At 36.6% G+C, this 23,122-nt stretch overlaps 1 protein-coding gene across 1 annotated transcript in view; it reads right to left on the minus strand.

Annotated features, from left to right (window-relative positions):
• The window catches only part of bchs (WD repeat and FYVE domain containing 3 bchs), a 196,171-nt gene that overhangs the window by 37,671 nt on the left and 135,378 nt on the right, over positions 1-23,122 (minus strand). Inside the window, exons 31-33 of the mRNA XM_089089485.1 lie at positions 15,648-15,858; positions 6,402-7,053; positions 4,470-4,570 (exon numbers count right to left, since the gene is read on the minus strand). Coding sequence (XP_088945611.1) covers positions 4,470-4,570; positions 6,402-7,053; positions 15,648-15,858 — 964 coding nt within the window. The remainder of the gene's footprint in view (positions 1-4,469; positions 4,571-6,401; positions 7,054-15,647; positions 15,859-23,122) is intronic.

A 23,122-nucleotide genomic window follows, 5' to 3' on the forward strand; every position in this document is an offset into this window, starting at 1 on the left:
ACAAGCGTTTCTAGCTAGAATCCTATGTATAGACACGTGTCTAGCCAGAATTCAATGTCTAGGCAACGACCGTTCACAAGTAAAATTCGGCGCCCAGCTAGACACGCTAGACAAGGTGCTTGGCTCGACATTGAGTTCTAGACTCTAGAACTCAATGTCTTGGATTTTTGATTACAGCCAATCAAAATGTGTCAAGTTCCACTATTTTCATCATCTATGTTTGCATTTTCAAACTGAAATTTAATTTTTGTTTTCTAGTTAATTGTTTTTTTCATTTTAGGCAAATATGCAACACCATACAACCAGTCAAGAAAGGAGCGCGTCAAGGAGCAATCACCTCTCCTGACCATTTCATTAACTATGTCCTTGATGCACAAGATCAATGTCCATCTTCGCTGATTCTGTCATCTGCTAACTTATCCTGGGCATGTTACGCAGACGACATCCTGAATGTCAGCCGAACCCTTCAGCGTACAATTGATTTCTTCGAAATCCTTGAAGCCGAAAATCTTAAATTTGGACTTCAGTTCAACTCTTCAAAATCGGAAATCGTCCTATTCAATTGGAAAACTGATTTTTGTGTTCCAACCATTGCCCTTGGTTCTAGCTCTGTCCAGCCAGTGGATCACCTCATTTATCTAGGTTTACCCATAGGTTCGTCTATCCGACAAACCCGAAAACTTCTCCTCGAACAGCTTAAACTATGAATTTCAGCATCTTGCGCTTCAATTGTATCTTGTGAACTCTGACTCAACCGGCTGGTTCTAGCATGCTGGTATAACGCCATCGCTCTTCCTCACATTTTATATGCTACCCCCCTCTGGGAAATTCCCACAAAAAATGACTCGAATAAAATCAGAGCTATGTTTTTTTTTTTTGTGAAGTATTTGCTTCGTCTACCTCCGTGGTATAGGAATTCGCATGTAATTGAAAATTTTAAAGTCGCAGACCCTGACGTCGCCGTCACTAGACGAATAGCGAAGCATAATAGAAAAATACACCAAAATCTACACGAATGGTCCCACCTGCTCATTCAGTGAATCAGTGATTCGTTTTCTTTGTTGGTTCAGTTTGTTATAGTTTGTGTCTTCTTTTTTTTGCTTTTTATTTCTTTTTTTTCTCTTGTTGTATGTTGATTTGACGGGTTTTTCAATAAATAAACAAATAAAATAAATAAAAAGTAATAGTGAAGCACACTAAGCCAATTGTTTCGTTTATTTCCTCCATTATCTTGTGACAGTAAAAATAGGAATTACAATTTTGGAAATTTTGCCCGCATAAGCTCTCTTGATTGGCTAGAAATGAAAATTTGAAACTAAATTTGTTGTTTTAGCTAAGCACCGAATTTTACTTGTGAACGGTCGTTGCCTAGACATTGAATTCTGGCTAGACACGTGTCTAGACATGGGATTCCATCTAGACACGCTTGTGAACGCCGCTTAACCAAAACAAAGAGCAGTGTAATACTAACTTAACAAAAGAAGCAATAAGCGACATGGAAACAAGTAAATGTTATGAGTTTGAAGCCATTGAGGTTTACGGTCCTTTTCTTTTCAAAATAGTATCTATTTTATCAAATACTATCGATTTCACTGTAAACACACCAGAGAGAAGCTGCTGGATTTTTTTGTAGGTCAAAAGTTTTTGAGGGATAAATCTAAATTTGGACAAAGTTCTCCGAAAATAGAAGTTCGAAAATTATTACTCGACGGTCAATTTCCTTCTATTAAAACACGATACGGGACAGTCTGTTGTTTCATGAACAGCACAGTTCCTTTCTATAGTATAAGGCTGTCCTTTTATTCCTCCAATCAATCCTCAGTGGAGTAAGCTCAACATCACAAAAAAAGTAACATCACAGTGGTGTTTTCACACTACGCCGTAAAATCTTTCACACCAGAATAACTTAAGACTTTGCGTCATGTTATGTAATCTAACGGAGCAAATATTATCAATAAAGTAGGCAGTGCCAAGTAGACTCGAGCTTTACATAAGTTTTATGTCAAGGAGGCACACTTGTGCCTCTATAAAGAGGCGACCCACCACAATGTTAAGCGATTTCAGGTCCTAGAGGTCGCAGAGAGACGGCGGTAATTGCATTTTGTAGCCCAAGCTCAAACTAAGAAACTTGCAAAATTTCATCCTCCTCCGACTTTATCTTCATGGGGTAAACTGGGCCGGAAGTTTGGACCCACCCACCACACCCCCCCGTTAAAGTTGTACGATTTGGCTGAAATTTAGAGGTTAATTATTACGAAGGCCCGGGAGCTTATCCTCGAAAATTCAGCTCAATCCGATCACTCCTTCCCTGTTTTCAAAAAACCAAATATAGCCACTTAAAATTCATCTCTTTTTTTTTTCTTAGCCACGCCTACAGGCCACAGTTGGCAACGGATCCGGTTGAATGAGGACTCATTCGAAGCAGAATTCGACCTGTTAGGGCCTTTTGATATTTTCAGACCGAAAAAATTATCCCCCGAATTTACATTTACGAAAAACCTCGTTTTCCTATATTAGCCCATGTTAATTTTTCCCTCCACCCCCCCCCCTGTAACGTTGTCTGATCGGGCTGAAATTTAGAGGATAAGCTTTCCTGGGGCCTGGGAGCTTATCGTCGAAATTTCAGCTCAATCTGATCACTCCTTCCCTGTTTTCCAAAAACCACATATCAAGATTTTTGGGAATTTGCTTGCGTCGAAAATACCTTCTATTTGCTAAACAACAATTACTATTGTGTTTGTATAGTCCAGCGGCTAAGACTTCAGACTTTCAGGCGGAAAACTCGGGTTCGATTCACCATCAGAGCAACTTTTTTATATACTTTGAAAAGAAACTCAGTTTCTTTTTTAAATTATTTGAAAAAAATTACGTTTTCTAAAGAGTTAAAGAGGCTGAGTTACAAGGTCGACCCTTAAAACGTACAGGGATTAGGAGGCACAGTTGGGGGGCTGTTAAAGAGGCTGAGTCACAAGTTCGAACCTTAAAACGTACAGGGATTAGGAGGCACCCTGTACGACGTGATTTGAGTATTCAGGAATTAAAAGCCTTAACACAAGAATGTTCAAGAGCGGGGGTTTGGGGGCGGCAGCCCCCCAACTTTAACTCCTGACACGATCAGCTAACAGTTAGTCAAGCAATAATAAGTAATAAACTGTACAAAAACGTGCAGAAATTATTTGAAAAAAACTACGTTTTCTAAAGAGTTAAAGAGGCTGAGTTACAAGGTCGAACCTAAAACGTACAGGGATTAGGAGGCACAGTTGGGGGGCTACCACCCCCAAACCCCCGCTTTCGCAGCCTTTAAATATAAAAAAATTTCTTTAAACTGAAAGTAAGGAGCGACATTAAAACTTAAAAAGAACAGAAATTATTCCGTATATGAAAGAGGCTGTGCCCTCCTCAACGCCTCGCTCTTTACGCTAAAGTTTTTATTGTTTAAAAAAAGAGTTGTGAGAAAGTCAAACTTTAGCGTAAAGAGCGAGGCGTTGAGGAGGGCACAGCCTCTTTCATATACGGAATAATTTCTGTTCTTTTTAAGTTTTAATGTCGCTCCTTACTTTCAGTTTAAAGAAAATTTTTTTTATATTTAAAGGCTGCGAAAGCGGGGGGTTTGGGGGTGGTAGCCCCCCAACTGTGCCTCCTAATCCCTGTACGTTTTAAGGTTCGACCTTGTAACTCAGCCTCTTTAACTCTTTAGAAAACGTAGTTTTTTTCAAATAATTTGACAATAAATCAATAACCTTTTTCGAGAAAGCCTTTTACGCTTGATCAGAGCTTGAATCACCATTTCCAGTATACATTTTAATTTGAATATTCTGCTTATTAAGACTGTGATGATTTCAGACGATGATTATGAAGGTTTTAGGGATTTCTACGTCAGCCTAACGTGAAAGAACGTGCTTTAAGCGCGAAAAGTTATACTTAACATAACGTAACTTAACCCCTTAGCATAGACAATTACATGCGCAGTATAAAAACTACTAAAAAGAACATTTATCAAAACGTGTATGGATGCAAAAGACTTCGCAATGCTGGAATTAAACCTTCGGGCCTCCATACTACTAGTGCATCTAGATCTTGTCTAAAATGGCAAAAAAAGGGTCAACAATTCATCTGATGAAAAATATTACAATAAATCAAATTTTACTGCCAGGATTGACACTATCCTTTAATATCACTTTTTCCAAATATTCCACGCCACTACTTTGAAAACTTTAAATAGCGCTCATGATATATAGGTACTTTGGACATTAGATAGCTATTACATAATAAGTTGATAACAATCATATAATATATTATCTTTGCTATTTGGTTTAATTGTTATGTTAATCTCTTTTCCACTTCGATGTTGAGCCCTGAGATATCTTTGTTTTTAAATTAAAAAAAAGGACAATTTACTTACTATGTTTATCACTTCAGGTCACAATGATTTAAGGTTGTACGAAAAAAAAAGAATTATCTCTCCTTACCTGCTAGGAATTTCTGGTCCCCATAGACCTCTTTCTCTCAAAAGATCCTTTTCAACTAATTCCCATTCTTCCATTATGTACTTTTGGACGTGCTGATGCGCCTAAAATTATTAAAATGTCAAGACAAATATTAAAGGAATGCAGAAAATAGAAAACCATCTTTATCCCAATGTTATTTAATTTAAAATTTTCGATCATACTCTTATCTAGACACAGACCCTATCGGGTAAATTGTCAACCATATTTGGAAACAGTTTCTGGAAGAGAGAATGTCAAATCCAGAAGTAGTGCTCTTACCTTTCTTGAAAATCAAGCGATGAACGTATATGCCATATTTTGATCAGATGTTAACAACTTTTAAACAAAAGGTGTCTTAACTTCAACGTCACCTAAGTATATAGTCACCTTTGGTGATTTCATTATCTAAAGTAATATAATAGTCCCAATTCATGAGGTTCTCTAATTTTGCTAATTTTTATATAAATTTTTTATTTATCTCTTCATTGTTTAATATTCTTTCGTTTAACATTAGTATCATGATATCGTAGTGCCGTTGTTTATGGTTAAATAGTATTTGAATACGATTATTATCATTATTATTAAGACACATTTGCAAACTGGCTTATCGTCTTAAAAATGGATCCGAAGCAAGATAGCAAACTGGTGCAAGCAATGGCCAGCGTCAACAAGACGACACGTTAACGAGTCTTTATAATCAAAATGAAATGAGAATATTAAAAGAATAAAGCTTTTAATTAAGACGGTAAACTTAGAAAAAAAAGAAGCTTTTTTTTACAACTAAAAGTAAATATCCGAGCATTTCGGCCTCAAATCCAGAAGCCTTTATCAATGGGGTAAAAAAGAAGAAAATAAAATCAACTAGATAAAACAAATTAACAAATACAAAGAAATAGTACAAAAAGATTATGAAAACTTACAAACACTATACAAAGAAGAACAAAACGAAAGGAACTCGCATAAGATAGATTACGGCTGCTGTTTTATAAAATAAATCTGAATTTGGCAATCATGCAGAGGCACACCACAGGGAAACTGCCGTATCTTGTTCGGCTTGTTCAAATCCGCTGTTCTGAAATAAAATCACGTTGCCATCAAGCCATTGGGCCCGGAGTTCAAACTCAGCTTCAGCAACCTGCTGCAGGGCCCGAAATTTGATTCCAGTGATAAAATTATGCAAAAGTGCCCCACAACAATCGAAACAAAGAAGCAGAAGGAATGTTAGTTATATTTGACAGATTTTTTTTTTAATTGAAATCAAGTTGCCATCAAGCCATTGGGCCAATTGGAGACAAAGCCAAGACAGATCGTCTGAGTGAGAGGCAAAGCTGCCGCTTGTATAAAAAATGTTAGGATCGTAAAGTGGTGCAGTAGGGTTGACCTCTGCTTGATAATACGGGACCCAGAGTTTGAACTCAGTTTCAGCAGCCTGCTGCAGGGTCTGATATTTGATTCCACTGATAAGATTATTCAAAAGTCCCGCCAGAACACTCGAAAACAAACAAGCAGTAGGAATGTTAGGAATACAATTATATTCGAAACGGTTTTTTTTTATAAAGTAGTTCCATATAAAGCAAACGTTAGTCCATAACTTATCTTCAATGTAGTCTCGACCGGAGTTTTTTTTTAAAATTTATAATAAAAATAAACTCGTGAAAAATATTAAAAAATTAGTTTTATAAAGCAAAATAGAGACAAACGTTGAATTTACAGTTATTTTGAATCTAGTCTCAGCCGGGCTTTCGTACAGACACGTTTATAAGCAGCAAATAAAAAACAAGCTTATGAAATACCTTAAACAAGTTAGTATAGTAAAAAAGGAGAAGCGTAGGAGAGGAAAGAAGGGAGGATGAGTAAGAGAAAGAAAAGGAGAGAGAGAGAGAGGGGACAGGTGGGAGGGGGAGAGAGACTTACTTGTTGATACTGTGTAATTTGAGATTTGACTTGGTCTTTGATAATTCCAACATGGCCAATTAATGCTGCTTGCCATTCGGGGAATGTCAAAGTTGCATTTTGCCCTCCACTTAGCGATGTGTTTCTTGGCCTTATCAAGACTGAGTCTTCTCTTTTCAATCCTGTCGTAGAAGCTACAATAGCTTTGGTGCGACTTCCTAAACGGGTTAGTCCACCAGTAACTTTTTGCAGCTTTGACTGAAATTGTGAATGCAGCTCCCAAACCGGTGTTATTTTATTAGCTGTACCTTTCTTTTCACTGTCAACATATATCACCCATAGCTTGTGACCAGGGTCGTGAACAATATCTTTTATCTGTTCAAGACTGGGAGTCAAATTGCTAGTACTTAAAGTTACTTTAAACGCTTCTTCAATAGCTGGCTTTTTGGTGATGTACATTTCTTCCCAAACTCTTCTAGCTGCCACTATTATCAAATTTCGACCATGAACGAAGCTTGAGTTAGCCTCCTCGTCTTTGGGCTGGACTATGTGCCACGTCGAGCGGTAATTGGCTTCGACAGGTAACCTCAGCCCCGTGACTACACAAACTAGGGCATATGTTAGGCATCCAATAAACTCCAGGTCATGATTTCCTGCACCAAATATTACGGTTCTGCAATAGTAAGTACGTTTTACTCCACTAAAAGCCCTAGGACCATGGCAATACAAAATAAAATGAAAATTCACTTTTAAATAATTGACATTACATAACATCAGGTTGGATGCATGGGCGCCCATACGGGGAGGGGGGAGCAGGGGCGGTGGCTGCCCCCCCCCCCGGGCTGAATGACGGTGTCATATATTTGTATTAATTTAAAAAACTTTCCACAGAATAAGTTTTCAAAGAAAAGTAAAGAGCTCCTTTAAGCCAAAAATGGGCAGAAATAAAGTCAAATAATCTTCCAAGCGTAGAACTACCACAAATCACTATCAACAATTAAACGAAACTAAAAACGAACATAAATTATTATAAATTGCCAAGTCAAACTGAAAACGAGCGAAAATTAACATTACTAGGGCTGACGAGCCCTATGCCTTCTCAAAACCAGAACATAACTGAACTAGAACAAAACCAGAACTTAGGTTTCACTGAAAAAAAAAAAAAATGACCGTGGATTGTCAGTTTAATTTAACTATACTGATATTTATTCCTTAAAATAAAAAATGGGTAAAGAAAGTAAAAAAGTTTTTTAATTATTTAAGTAAAAAAAAAGTGAAAACGTTTATACATATTTTGTTCTCAGTATATCACAAATTATGTTCTGGTCTTGAGAAGGCATGGGGGTTATCAGCCCTGCTCATGTTAAATTTTGCTCGTTTTGAGTTTGACTCGGCTATTTATTCTAATTTCTGTTCATTTTGAGTTTCATTTATTTATTGATAGTGCTTGGTGGTAGTTTTACACTTGGATGATTACTTGACTTCATTTCTGCCCATTTTTGGCTTAATGGAGCTCTTTACTTTTCTTTGAAAAGCTTGTTTTGTGGAAAGTTTTTTTTTAGATGAACTTCTGTTCATTTTTTATTGACGAAGTCATTTTCATGAAAAAAAAAAATTATATCTTTTCGGGTTTTTTTATACGAATCCATAGTTTGGCATAATTGTTTACATGCCCAGTATTCCTAAAGACATAGTTGCTGGACAGTTCTAATTTTGCTCCATCACGCTTGACTCTTAAAATGAAACTAGAAGTATGCATTTCCAATCAAATGAGCCACCTCTAAAGTTCACAAGACCACCTCTTTATAAAAACCTTACTTCCCCACGGGGCATAAATTAAAACCCTTATCCTCATACTTTGGGGGTTGTGTCAACCCCAAAGGCTGTGCTATGAGATCTTTGAACCATTTTTGAACAAATGGCTATATTAGAATTTCTATTCGATGCATTGGGAGAAAATAGAACATGGGGGGGGGTGTATAGCTGCCCTCCGATAAATTTGACTCTTAAAAATGGTTCTTCAACTTCCGATTTCCACTCCAATGAGCCCCCTCCGAAATGTATACCCCATTTCCATAAAAACCTTAAATGCCCTCGGGGCATACCTTACAACCCTTGCCCTGAGGACCACGAGGAGGTTCTCATCCTCAAAGACATAATTTCTGGACTTTTAAATTACGTCAAACAAAATAACTATCTCGAGATTTTGACTGGAAGTGTTTGGGGAAACGATGGGCGTAGGGGGGGGGGGGCAGGGGTGGGGGGTGGTTGCCCTCCCATCACTTTTGATTATTAAAGAAGGTACTCGTCCTTTAGGTTACCAACCGACTGAGCCGTTTTTGAAGTTTCTACAACAACAAATGGGCAACAAAAAAATTCTACCACATGCGTTTCTGGAAAATAAGACGTGTGTTTGTGTTTGTGTGTGGGGGGGGGGGGGTTATTGGGCTTCTCATCACTTAACACTCAAAAATAGCATTATAACTTCTTATTACGAATTAAATGAGCCATTTTTAAATTTTATAGCCTACAACCCCCCTTTCTATTAAAACCTTATGTACCCTCAGAGCATAACTTATAACACTTGCCCCGAGAGTTCTATAGGGGGGGGGGAGTTATCCTCACAGAAATGACTTCTGGACACTTCAACGATACTGAACAAAAAGTCCATGTAAAGAATAAGGATTGAACATGTTTGGGGAAATGATCGGTGTATGAGGAGGGGGCTAGATGACCTCCAATCACTTTTGACTGTTAAAAAGGCCAGTAGGACTTCTGATTACCAATCAAATGAGCCCCCTTCCTATAAAAAACCTTATATCTCCACACTGCATAACTTACAACCCTTGCTCTGAGGGTTGTGGGGGGGGGGGGGCCTCATTGTCAAAGTCATAATTTACGGTCATAATTTACGGACCTTAAAACTAGACTGAACAAAATGGCTATCTCAAAATTTTGATTGGATGTGTTTGGGGAAGTGATTGACGTGAGAAAGGGGGAGATGGCTGCCCTCCATGAGCTCTTTTGGAGTTCCCATGGCATTTCTTACTATAGGAAATGCCTTGGTCTAAAAAAAAATATATATTGTGGTCACATCGCTCTTTACTTAGGCAGCGCTATCGCGCCGCCCATGATATTTTGTCTTGAGATTTCAATTATACAGCACTGGAAATACCAATTAGACCAGGTAAGCTCCCCCCCCTAAAATTCAGTCTACGGGCGCCCATGGTTGGATGTAAGTAATATAGTAAAGTTCTAAAGTGAGGCAAAAAGTCACCAATGCTGTAAAGCCAATATAAGTTTAAACAATGTACTTAACAGCGTAAAAAGAATACTACCTAAATAGGAATCATCATGCTTGTCAGGGTGCTTAAGGTACATTAAAGAGCATATAAATCAAATTAGAATGATTGATTATAGACAGCTCAATAGCGCTGCCCAAGCAAAGAGCGGTGTGGGCACAATGCATTATTTTCTTTTAAGACCAGGGCACTTCATATTGAGGGAATTGTCGAAGAAACTTCGAAAGGGGCTCGTTCGATTAGAAATTGAAAGGGCTAGTCGCCTTTTTAATAGTTGAGGGTGATTGGATGGCAACCAGCCCCCCCCCCACGCCCATCATTTCCCCAAACAAATCCAACCAAAATTTCGAGATAGCCATTTTGTTCAGCGTATTTGAAAGGTTGGGAAATGACGTATTTGAGAATGACAACCCCCCCCCCCAACAGTTCTTAAGGAAAGGGTTGTAAATTATGTCCTGGGGGCATATAAAGTTTTTATAGAAAGGGTGGTCGTATAAACCAGGGAGGGGGCTCATTGGATTGGTAATTAGAAGTTCTAGTGCCCATTTTTTGAGTCAAAGTGATCGGAGAGCAGTTACCCCCACAGGTCGTTCTTTCCCGAAATGCATCTGATGGAAATTTTGAGATATCCATTTATTCAAAAAGAGTCCGAAGATCATTGGCAGCGCAATTGCACTGCCTAAGTAAAGAGCATTACCCGCACAATGATTTTTTTTTAAGACCAGGGTACTTCGTATAGAAGGAGTTGACGAAGAAACTTCAAAAGGGGTTCATTCGATTGGAAACTGTAAGTTCTATTGCCCTTTCTAATAGTTGAAAGTGATTGAAGGGCAACCAGCCACCCCCACCCCCCACCCATGATTTCAACAAATACATACAAAATTGTGAGATAGCCATTCTGTTCAGCGTAGTTGGAAGGTCTAGTAATTATGTCTTTGAAGAACTAAAGAACCCCAGAGCCCTCAGGGAAAGGGTTGTAAGTTATGCCCCGGGGGCATATAACGTTTTTAGAGAATGGGTGGTCTTATGAACTTTGGATAGGGCTAATTTGATTGGAAATTGGAAGTTATAGTGCTCTTTTTAAGAGTAAAAAGTGAATAGAGGGCTACCATCCCTCTCCCTCCCACGACCATCATTTTTCAAAAAAAACATCCAATCAAAATTTCAAGACGTCTACTTTCTTCAGAGTTGTTGAAAGATTCTGTAATTACGCCCTTGGGGACGTCAACCCCCTCACAGCCCCCAGAACAACTCTGGTGTAACTTAGGCAATTCGTTCACTATTTACATATAGTATAAGTTATTGAGAAAGGTATACATGTACTTTCCAAAAAGACAAAGGGCATTAAGGTGAGCCTCTCAGTGAAGGTTCGGTGTAGTGTTGAATTAATGAAAATAAGTTATGTGTATACGGGCTGTCAAAAGGGCGTAACTCAGGAATGACGGTAAATAAAAGTTCAAATAGGGATAAATCATTTTATTAGACAGTGATAATTCACAAAAAATAATGGATATTTCGGTCACATGTGCAGTGACCGTCATCAGCAGAAATACTTGAAAGTATTTCTTAAAACATAATTTCTGGTGACGTTAAATAGATGACATAATTTCAGTATGGAATTATGGGGAAGAGGAATTAAAAGGTTTTTTGGAAAATCTTAATTTTTGGGGGGTGATTCAAAGTTTACTGTAGATTTAGAAGAGGATGGGAAACTTCCCTTTCTGGATGTTCTGCTTCTAAAGAATGAAAATAGTCTGGATTTTAAAATTTACAGAAAATCGACCAATAACAATAGATTTTTGTCTTTTATTTCCGGTCACGCTCGCCAAGTAAAAATTGGTTTGATGATTTCTTTAACTGACCGTATTTTTAGTATTTGCTCTCCGAAGTTTTTTGAGAGTATTTCTGCTGATGACAATCACTGCACATGTGACCGAAATATCCAGTATTTTTTGTGAATTATCGCTGTCAAATAAAAGGATTTATCCATATTGGAAATTTTATTTATCGTAATGGAAAGGCAGTGTGATCTTCAAAATTACCCAACTCAGGAATGACTTAGTATATTAATTTGGAACTTTCAGGAAATGATAAGGGAGATGGTCAATTAACCATCAATTAACTATAAGAGGTAATATTTGTACGCTACTACTGCTTCCATTACCACTACAACCACAGTACTGTATTTAAAATGTTGAGGGGAAATTTGAACTTAATCAAACGACACTATGTGCATGTACATTGTCAAAAGAGCGTATCTCAAGAATGTATTTGAGTATAAAGTTGGAACTTTCAGAAAATGCTTAAAGGGGAAGATCAATTGACCAAAAGGTAATGTGTGCATGCTACTACTAATACTCCAACCGCTGCTGCTGCTGCTACTTCAACTACTACCTCTATTGCAACTACTTGTAAGGCTAAGAGCATTAAGATGAAAATCACAAAAGTACATATATATTCAGGCTATCAAAAGGATATATCAGAAATGCTATAGCAACGGCTAATTGTGTTAAGTTGAAACTTCCAGGATTAGATGAGAATGACTTTCAAATCACCAAAAGCAAATGCATATGCTGTTAATACTACCACTACAGATACTGTAGCTAACGACGCTAAGGGTGTTAAGATGAAATTTATAGGGAACGCTTAGGGAGTTTCAATTAAACGAAAAAACTGTATAAATGTAGTTTTCAAAAGGGCATATAAACAATATCATAGGCAATGTTGCTGTATAATAAGTAGAAATATCATTGAAATTTTTAAAGGAGCTAATTCGATTCAAGATTAAAAATTCTAGTGCGATTTTTAAGAGTAAAAAGAGATTGGAGGGCAAGCGGCCCTCCTCCCAAGCCCATTCATTTTTCAGACACGTCCAATAAAAAATTTTGAGACAGCCATTTCGTTCAGCATAGTAGAACAGTCCAGCAGCTACGTTTCAAGCGATATTGGGTATGTCAACCTCCTAAAATTATGCAATTGGCACATTATGCATTATAACTAAATAATGCTTTAAAACTAAATCAAAAGGCACTGTAAGTATGGGTGCCAATAAGAACATCAGCAATATATCGAGAACAACAGGGAGGATTAATTTGAAACTTTCTCGGCTACTATTACTACTTCTTCTTTTAGAATTCAAATAAAAAATGAGTGCAAGTATCTCGAGGTTGTAGAAGAGCATGGACAGAATTCTTAGGAATGATAGTAAATTTTATTTTTCAGGAGAATTTGAGGAGGTATAAACTTAAATTAAGCAATACTATTTGTGTCAGGAAAAAAAAAATGTTGAAAAAGTTTCTCGAGCATGCAAATAACAAGTCAAATTATGGATTCTTACAGAAAAAAAAACCGAAAAGATATAGAATATTTTTTTAGTTTTCCATGAAAAAGACTTTGTCAATAAAAACGAACAGAAATTAATTTTAAAAACCTTTTACACAGAACAAGTTTTTCAAAGAAAAGTAAAGAGCTCTATTAAACCAAAACTGAGCAGAAATAAAGTCAAATAACCTTCCAAGCGAAAAACTATCATGAATCACCATCAATAAATAAATGAAACTCAAAACGAACAGAAATTACAATAAATAAGCGATTTAAATTCAAATAAGCGATTAAATTAGTTACAGTAACTGTAGTTGTAGTACTAACAGCATATGCATTTGCTTTTGGTGATTTGAAAGTCATTCTCATCTAATCCTGGAAGTTTCAACTTAACACAATTAGCCGTTGCTATAGCATTACTGATATATCCTTTTGATAGCCTGAATATATATGTACTTTTGTGATTTTCATCTTAATGCTCTTAGCCTTACAAGTAGTTGCAATAGAGGTAGTAGTTGAAGTAGCAGCAGTAGTATTAGTAAATGTAGCAGCGGTAGTAGCATTAGTAGTAGCATGCACATATTCCCTTTTGGTCAATTGATCTTCCCATTTAAGCATTTTCTGAAAGTTCCAACTTTATACTCAAATACATTCTTGAGATACGCTCTTTTGACAGTTTGGCTTGCTATTTGCATGCTGGAGAAACTTACAATAAATAAGCGATTTAAATTCAAAACGAGCCAAAATTATCATGGATAGGGCTGACAACCCTCATAACTTCTCAAAACAAGAACATAATTTATACTTTACTGAAAACAAAATACATTTAAAATGTTTTCACTTTTTTACTTTAATAAATAAAAATTTTTTGAAACTTTAAGGAATATGTAATATGTTTATGTATAATTTAATACATATAGGAATATGCATACTAAACTGACAATCCAATAAATAACTCAGTTTATTATTTACAATAAATAACTTAGTTATTTATTGTAATTTCTGTTCGTTTTCAGTTTCATTTATTTATTGACGGTGATTTGTGGTAGTTTTATGCTTTAAAAGTCATTTAAGAACAGGTATAAAAAGAATGCTAGTTTCTTTTGATGGCGAAGATAATGAAATCTTCGTCGTACCAACATCGAAATTACAAGCCCACCAGTTTTTTAACGAGTTGCAAATTGAAAAATATTACGCTACCATAATATATTACTCATAATGCTACCTAGGCATATGAAGTTAGCATCCTATACATCAGGTGAGGGGGGGGGACTGCAAAAAATATAGCCAGGATGTAAATGCACGTGTTTTTAATGATTATGTTAAACACATTAGGCACGAGTTTTATTGTTTGAAGTAAACAGAACTAAATAAGCCAGGTTAATAATCCATTAAATGACAATTACCTTAAGCATTATGATAATAAAAACAAACTTTTTACCTCATGACTTGTGTTAAAGCTCTTGAAACACTAAGATAAAAAGAGTTAGGTTTAAGCGTAAAGAGCAGAGGTACGAGTTGAGGTAGCCCTCCTCATGCATAACAGAATATGCTCCCTTTTAAGTTTTAAAGTTGTTACTTGCTTTCGTTTGAAAAAAATGTCATTCTGTTAATTTTCCTCTAACTTTAAAACCCATCAGAGTTATCTTAAATATGAAGGGTACACAACTTTTTAATACTGCTCAAGCGTTAGTGTTACTTTCTTAGACAGTAACATGATTACTTTTCAGACAGTTACCCTATATAATAACTGTCTATTTTGAACAGGTACTATTTGTATATATTTATTAAAATGCGCCACCGCACAGCAGTACGGCTTTTGAGGGAGGAGGTTAAGTAAATAGCTTCACTATCGTTTGCAGGATTTTCCATCGATGGCCTTCTGGTCTGATTGACGCCAAAATCGTTGTTTTATCGTACAAAATTTCAGAAGTCCGTTTTTTGGCAATTGAAAAGGGCGGTAGGAGCATTAATTTATAGTTGGAATGAGTCTTCTCCATGTACCCTAAGACTAGTTGTTCACTTAAATTACCCGGGTGGAAAAAAAACATTCTCCGGAACGATATGAAATTTCATGTTCTTGCCAACCGAGCACTGAAATCTCCATTACAGAGCTATCAGAGATGTTGAATTTAATGATATAAGTTTCTCCGAATATTTTCGGAAATACCAATATCCGAGAACACGGTTCACAATTTTTTTTTTCAGTCAGATTTCATCAGAAATCTGAAAAAAATCACAGTTTTTCATCAGATTTCAGTATAAATTAAGTCACAACTAATTCAACCATGTAAGATTTTATAGAAACGGTTTAAACACATGTTTCGCCATCTCAAGTCCCTGAAATGAACTTATTACACAATCCATAGAAACTAAACTTTCAATACACAGTGCTATAAACAAAGCGCTAACCGTTATTATTGAATTTTGAAGATATTGAAGCTTACATGGCTCAAAAACATTTTGTCCAGCAGAGCAGGTCCCGTTGAACATGAAGGATTGTTTTCTGTCGCCAATAGTAAAAAAAAAAAAAATCGTATTTAATTCTCACTTTCATTTGAGGTTCACAAGCTAGATCTACCTATCGTTTTTAAGATTGACCATGTACAGAACATTTTTCAGAATAATCACAATCCTAAATTACCTGTTATGAGCCAATTTATGGAGAGCATCTAACATAGAGCTCTGCTCTAGGGTACAATCCATTTGTCTTGATAGGAGGAAAAGTATCGTTCTATTGAGACACCTGTATAAATGATCCAAGCTCAGAGTACTTGAAGATGATCTTCTTCTAGACTGGGAAATAAGCTTCACTATGAAATCAAAAACTTCATGCGGATCTTTTTGGAGATAACCTACGATAAAATTTGGAACTGTTGAAACTAGCTAAACACATTCAATTACAATTAAAAACGGCTAGCGGTTGAAGGAGGGATTAAAGTATTTTGCACGGTGAGGTGTCTGATCCTAAGAATGAAAGCCTTAAGGCCAAATATTTACACTTTGTCACAGTTCAGGTTTTCTAGATTTTCTGTGAGTTCTCAAGGAGACTTTAGTAATTCTTCCCTATACTAATTCCGTAGAGCTACGGACTTTTATTATTTTGAAAATGAAAATGGTTACTGGTTTATTTAATACTGTCACTAAAACACAGGTTTGACTCGGTTTTCCTTGTGATATGTTCGTTTTAACTTTGCCTTTTTTTTTCCTTTTCTTTTTTTTTCAGAGGCAACGCTAAACGCTATAGCGTTGCCTATAGTAAAGGCCATACGGCTCCAATATTTTATTATTATTTATTTTTTTTTTCCCAGAGGCACTTCATATGGAAGGGGTCGTAGTAGAAACTTCTAAGGGGGCTCATTCGAATGGAAATCGAGAGTTCTAGTGTCCTTTTTAAGGGTCAAAAGTGATTGGAGGGCAACTAGCCCCCCCCCCCCACCCATCATTCACCCAAACACATCCAATCAAAATTTTGAGATAGCCATTTTGTTCCGCGTAGTTTTTTTACAAATAGAAAATATGTTTTTGAGGAGGAAACTTCCCCACAACCCTCGCGCTAAGGGTTTTAAGCTAAGCCCTGGGGACTTATAATGTTTTTATAGAAGGTGCTGTCGTAAAAACTTCAAAACAGGCTCATTCAATTTTGGAAATTCATAGGGATAGTGCCTTTTTTAATAGTCGAAAGTGATTGGAGGGCAACTAGCCCCCCACGCCCATAATTTCCCCAAACACATCCAATCAAAATTTTGAGATAGCCATTTTGTTCAGCATTGTTGATTTCCAAATCAAAAATATATTTTTGAGGAGAACACTCCTCCACAACCCTCAAGGCAAGGGTTTTAAGTTATACCCTGGGAGCATATAAGGTTTTAATAAAAGGCGTTGTCGTAGGAACTTCAAAAAAGGCTCATTCGATTGGAAATTCAAAGGGCTAGTGCCCTTTTTATGAGTCGTAAGTAATTTGAGGGCAACTAACCTCCCTCTCACGCCCACCTTTTCCCCAAACCCCTCCAATCAAAATTTTGGGACAGACATTTTATTAAACGTAGTTATAGGTTCTGAAAATCAGGTCTTTGATGATGACAAATCCTCCACAGCCCTCAGGGCACGGGTTGTAAGTTATGCCATGGGGGCATGTAAGGTTTTATATATACAGCTCCGTCGTAGACACTTCAGAAAGGGCTCATTCGAATAGAAATTTGAAGGACTAGTTTCATTTTTAATACTCGAAAGTGATTCTAAGGCAACTGACACCCCTGCCACGCCCACCATTTCGCCAAACACATTCAATCAAAATTTTGATATAGACATTTTGTTCAACGTAGTTGAAAGTTCAGGAAATTATAAGTTTGAGCAGGACACTCCCCCCACAGTCTTCAGGGGAAAGGGTTATGTTATAACCTGGGGGAGTATATGGTTCTTATGGATGGAATGCTCATATAAACTTCACAGAGGGCTCATTTGACTTGAAATTGAAAGTTCTAGTTCACTATTTACGCGTCAAAAGATATTGGAGGATAACCAGCTCCCCCACCCCCAAACCCTATTTTCCCAAATGCATCCAATAAAAATTTTAAGATAGCTATTTTGTTCAAAAGAGTTCAAAGATCATATAACAAAATTCCGGTGTCGACATAACCCACCAAGGCACAGGGGCAGGCGTTGTAAGTTATGCCCTGGGGGCAAATATGGGTCTTATGGAAGGGATGCTCGTATTAACTTCAAAGAGGGATCATTTGATTGGAAATCGAAAGTTCTAGTTCACTTTTTAAGAGTCAAAAGAGATTGGAGGGCCCCTAGTCCCCCCCCCCTCCATGCCCTTTTTTTCTCAAACCCATCCGATAAGAACTTTGAGATAGCTTTTTTAAAAATAGTTCAATTACTACATAACGAAAACTCAAGGGTTAACACAGCCCCCCAGGGCCCAAGGGCAGGTGTTGTAAGTTATGCCCTTGAAGGAATATATGGTTCTTATTGAAGGGATGCTCGTAAAAAATTCAGGGATGGCTCATTTGATTAAAAATTGAAAGTTCTAGTTAAGTTTTTTAGAGTCAAAAGAGTTTGGAGGGCAACTAGCCCCCCCACGCAACTTTTCCCCCAAATATATCCAACAAAAACTTTGAGATAGCCATTAAGTTAAAAATTTCTCAAAAGTCAGATAACAAAAACTCAGGTGTCTTTACAACCCCCCAGGGCCCAAGAGCAGGCGTTGTAAGTTATGCCCTGGGGCACATATTGTTCGTATGAAAGGGATGCTCATATAAACTTCAGAGAGGACTCATTTGATTGGATATTGAAAGTTCGAGCTCACTTATTAATAGTCAAAAAAGATCCGCCTCCCCCACGCCTTCTTTTTCAAAATCCATCTAATGAAAATTTTGAGATAGACATCTTGTTAAAGATATTTTAATAGTTATGAAAATAGATTTGGGGTCAGCAGAACCCCCCAGGGCCAAAGGGAAGGTGTTTTTTATTATTCTGAACGGCCAAGTATGGTTCTTATGAAAGGGATGCTCGTATAAACTTCATAGAGGGATTATTTTATTGGAAATTTAAAGTTCTAGTTCAATTTTTAAGAGTCAAGATAGTTAAAATAGCCCCCCCCCCCCACGCTCTTTTTACCCCAAACCCGTCCGCTACAAAGTTTGAGACATGTTTGGAAATTGTTCAAAAATTAGATAACAAAAACGCCCCCCAGAGCCCGGGGGATAGGCGTTTTAAGTGTTTTCCTGGGGGCGTATGTAATTCTTATGAAAAGGATGCTCGTATAAACTTCAGAGAGAGCTCATTTGATTGGAAATTGTAAGTTCTAGTTTAATTTTTAAGAGTCAAAAGATATCCGAGGGCAATATTTTATAATAGCCATTTCATTAAAAAGGTCAGATAAGAAAAAATTACTGTGTCTCCGGAACCCGCCAGGGCCCGGAGGCCGGCGTTATGAGTAATGCTCTAGGGGAATATATAGTTCTTATGGAAGGGATGCTCGTCTAAACTTCGGAGAGGGCTCATTTGATTTGAAATTGAAAGTTCTTGTTCACTTTTTAAGAGTCGAAAGAGATCGGAGAACAACTAGCCCCCCCCACTCCTCCACGTCCTAAATGCATCAGATAAAAATTTTGAGATAGGAATTTGGTTAAAAATAGTTCAAAGTTCTGATAACAAAAAACTACGGTATCGACACAGCCCCCCAGGGCCCTGGAGTAGGCGTGGTAAGTTATGCTCTGGTGGCATATATTGTTGTTATGGAAGGGATGCTAGTATGAAATTCCTAGAGGGCTCTTTTTATTGTAAGTTGAAAGTTGTAATTCACTTTTTAAGAGTCAAAAGTGATCGGAGGGCAGCTAGCCTCCCTCCATACTCCATTCATTTATTTCCCAGAGGCATTTCATATAGAAGGGGTCGTAGTATAAACTTCAAAAGGGGCTCATTCGATTGGAAATCGAGAGTTCTAGTGCCCTTTTTAAGAGACAAAAGTGATCAGAGGGAAACTGCCACCCCCAAGCTCTTTTCCCCCAAATACATCTGATAAAAAATTTGAGGTAGCCATTTTGTTAAAAAAAAAATCAAAGATCATATAACAAAAACTCCTTTACGTATGGTCATTTCGTTAAAAATAGTTCAAAGATCAGATAAGAAAAACTCGTATGTCGACACCCCCCCCAGGGCTGGGGCAGGCGTTGTAAGTATTCTTCTGGGGGCATATATGGTTCTTATGGAAGGTATGCTCGTAATAAACTTCAGAGAGGGTTCATTTGAAAGGAAATTAAAAGTTGTAATTCATTTTCTTAGAGTGAAAAAGATCAGAGGGCAACTAGCCCCTCCCGCCCTCAATGCCTTTGGGCGTATCGGATAGATAAACCCATCCGATAAGAATTTCAGGTGACCATTTTGTTAAAAATAGTTCAACCATCAGATATTAAAACTCCAGGGTCGACACAACCCCCCAGGGCCCAGGGATAGGCGTTGTAAGTAATACTCTGGGGATATATATGGTTCTTATAGAAGGGATACTCCTATAAACTTCAGAGAGGCCTCATTTGATTTAAAATAGAAATGGTTCTAGTTCATTTTTAAAGAGTGAAAAGGGACTAAAGCTTAATCTAGTCCCCCCACGTCCTTTTTCCCCAAACCCATCCAATAAAAATTTTGAGATAGCAATTTTGTCAAAAATAGCTCTAACATCAGATAATAGAAACTCCGAGGTTGATACAAACCCATTTTTTCACTTTGATGTTGTTACTTTGATATCAGTTTTGATATTTTGATGAATATTTGATTTTTTTTTTTAAGTTTGATTTTTAAATAAGGAATTTTTAAAAACTTGAATCTTTTTGCAAACAGATACGAAAAAAAATTAATTAAAAAAAAAACTTTACGAAAAAATAAGTTTTTCAAAGAAAAGTAAAGGCTATTTTAAACTTAAGCTCAGCAGATACAAATACCTTTTAAAATTCAAATTAAAAACGACCAGAAATTACTATTAAAGAATAAATGAGACCCGAAACGAACAGAAATTAAATAAACAATCATAGCAAAAACAAACAACAAGTAATAATATACATGGATAAATAGATCTTAAAGCGAGTAATGCTTATATTGAATATGAATATCAAGCTTAAAACGAAAAAAAATATTTTCCTATTGAAGTATAAATGAAACTTAAAACGAACAGAAATTAAATAAACCATCAATGCAAACATACATGTAACGGTTATAACTGTAAGTTAACAAGTAAATCTAAAAATAATTGTAGATTCAATTGAATGTGCAAAGAACAAAAATCACCACAAACAACAGTGTGGTCAAGACCTCCTTTTCTCACTGTAAAAGTCTAAAACCTATTGCGTCATTGGCGCTTTACTGAAAACTATATGCATATTGAACAGTCTTGGAAAGTATAAACAACATCAAATTGAATATTTGATGTATAATGGTATTAATTGTTGAAAGATCCATCAGTTCAAGAATTTATTTCACTGTAATTGTATTTTTATTTTCAATACTGTAAGAACTGGAAAAGAAAATATTTGTAATATAATCCGTTTTCAGTTAAGCACCAATGACGCAATAGGCGGCAGTATCCAAACACTTGTTTGTAGGGAAACTATAATCGTCTTTAACAACTTTAAAAAAAGCCAATAAATTAACCTGCATATTTGATGTATAATGATATTAATTGCTGAAAGCTCATCCGTTCAAAATGTTACTATAATTTTAATGTTTATTTTCAATATGAAGTACAAAAGCAAATATTTGTCATAAAATTGGTTTTCAATAAAGCGCCAATGATGCAGTAGGTTTTAGACTTTTACAGTGAGTACTCGTACTAGTACTTTTACAGTGAGTAGGCCTACTCGTTTTAAGATTTATCACTCGTTATAAGATTTATTATATAGAGCCATTAACTTTGTTTGTTCAGATTTCTATTATAAGCCATCTTCTTGTTTTCCTCATGAAAGAAAAAAGGAGCAACAATATTAAAAATTAAGTTTTTAACTTAATTAAGTTTTAAGTTTTAGGGGCGCATTCAATCTGGCAAATATATTCAAAATTAAGTTTTTTAAGTGGTAAATAACTCAGTACATGCACTAATAACTATGCACTATGTTCTTTTAGTCCAGTAAAATTGTGGCTTGACCTCAAACAAATTGCTATACAAAATGATTCTTTTACTACCCGACTAAAAATTGTGTGCTGATTCCAAATCTGAAATTTCTGCAGCTCTAACTCTTTAGCAAATTTGAGTTTTCTCTTTGAGTTTTCAAATTGAGTTTCTCTTTAGTTTCTCTTTGAGTTTTCAAATTGAGTTTCTCTTTAGTAACTCTTTGAGTTTTCAAATTGAGTTTCTCTTTAGTAACTCTTTAGTTTTCTAGGTTGACATTGAGAGCAAATTTCAAAATGTAAAGAATTCCATCCTTAAAAGACAATCCTGATTTCATGAAGTAGCTCAGGGATTTGATTTAGCATTCATATATACATCAGAACATTACACAGGCTTGGAATGAGGCTGAAGAAGATGAGGTAGTCGCTGAGGTAAATTTAGGGTATATAAAAGCATGACTTTTTCGAAAATCGTCATCGTCAACCACTTTCAAAGGATTTTCGTCTAAAAATTCTGCTTTGTTATGGGACTAGTCCCGCGATAGGAGTGTTAGCTGCAGGTACGCCACGTATTCAGTCGTCAAGGCTCAAATAACGAAAAATGGTGCGCGCGAAATTGATTCTGAAGGCGGGAGAAATACCTATTAATTACTAAAAGATTCAAGCAGCAAGCCTTCCATCTTACATAAGGAACTACCAAGACTTGTTTGCACTAGACCCTTCGCACAATATGAATCTTTTGCTGAATTTGTCGAGATTGTTTCCCGTCCTCATCCCAAGTTGGCAAGTTGACTATTTTTTCCTTCACCGAACAATCGTTTAACCCTGGAAAGTCGGTGATCACTAAGCAGATGATTGATCTTGGCCCAAATGTTCATTTTATGAATGCCCAGTCTTGGTAAATATGGCACCGTGCCGGTTTTGACGTTCGATTAAGTATTTTACTGGACTTCATTGGATAATATAAAGGCTAAATCAATAGGAAGTCCTTTAAAGCGCAAAGTCTTACTCCAGGGACAGTTTCTTGCTAGAATTAACTTCTTAGCTGCTTTGCATGCTTTTGGTTTGCAGGAAACCTTGGAGTCGATATACCGATATATGTACAGAATGCCGTTCAGCAGATCTTTGGCGGAAAAGCTTATTCTGGGGCTATCAGAATTCACCTCTTTGTGTATTGGGACCTGAATAATTTACTAGCGGCATAAGTATATCACGCTGACTCGACATCGTATTTTAATCAGGTCGATGTTTGCAACAGTTCAGGCGAGCTTCAATTTTTTTCACTCAGTATTTGTCGGTGTCTTTGAAGAATCTATTGAAGTCAAGGAGCTAGAGCAAGAGCCGTCTATTTACGCGTTTGAAAGCAAGCTCGAGTCCTTCAAAGCATCACAGTCATATACGTCACGGACTTCAAGGTTCTGGACTGACGTTTATATGAATACTGTAAAGTTGCTGAAGTCTTCAATTGTGGAAGAAATAACAGGCACTAGGACTTTTATTGCACCAGCGGTGAACAAA

This window comes from Artemia sp. Qi Xiang Cuo, chromosome 5 (assembly GCF_049724085.1).
Source record: "Artemia sp. Qi Xiang Cuo chromosome 5, ASM4972408v1, whole genome shotgun sequence".
NCBI classification, from domain to species: domain Eukaryota; kingdom Metazoa; phylum Arthropoda; class Branchiopoda; order Anostraca; family Artemiidae; genus Artemia; species Artemia sp. Qi Xiang Cuo.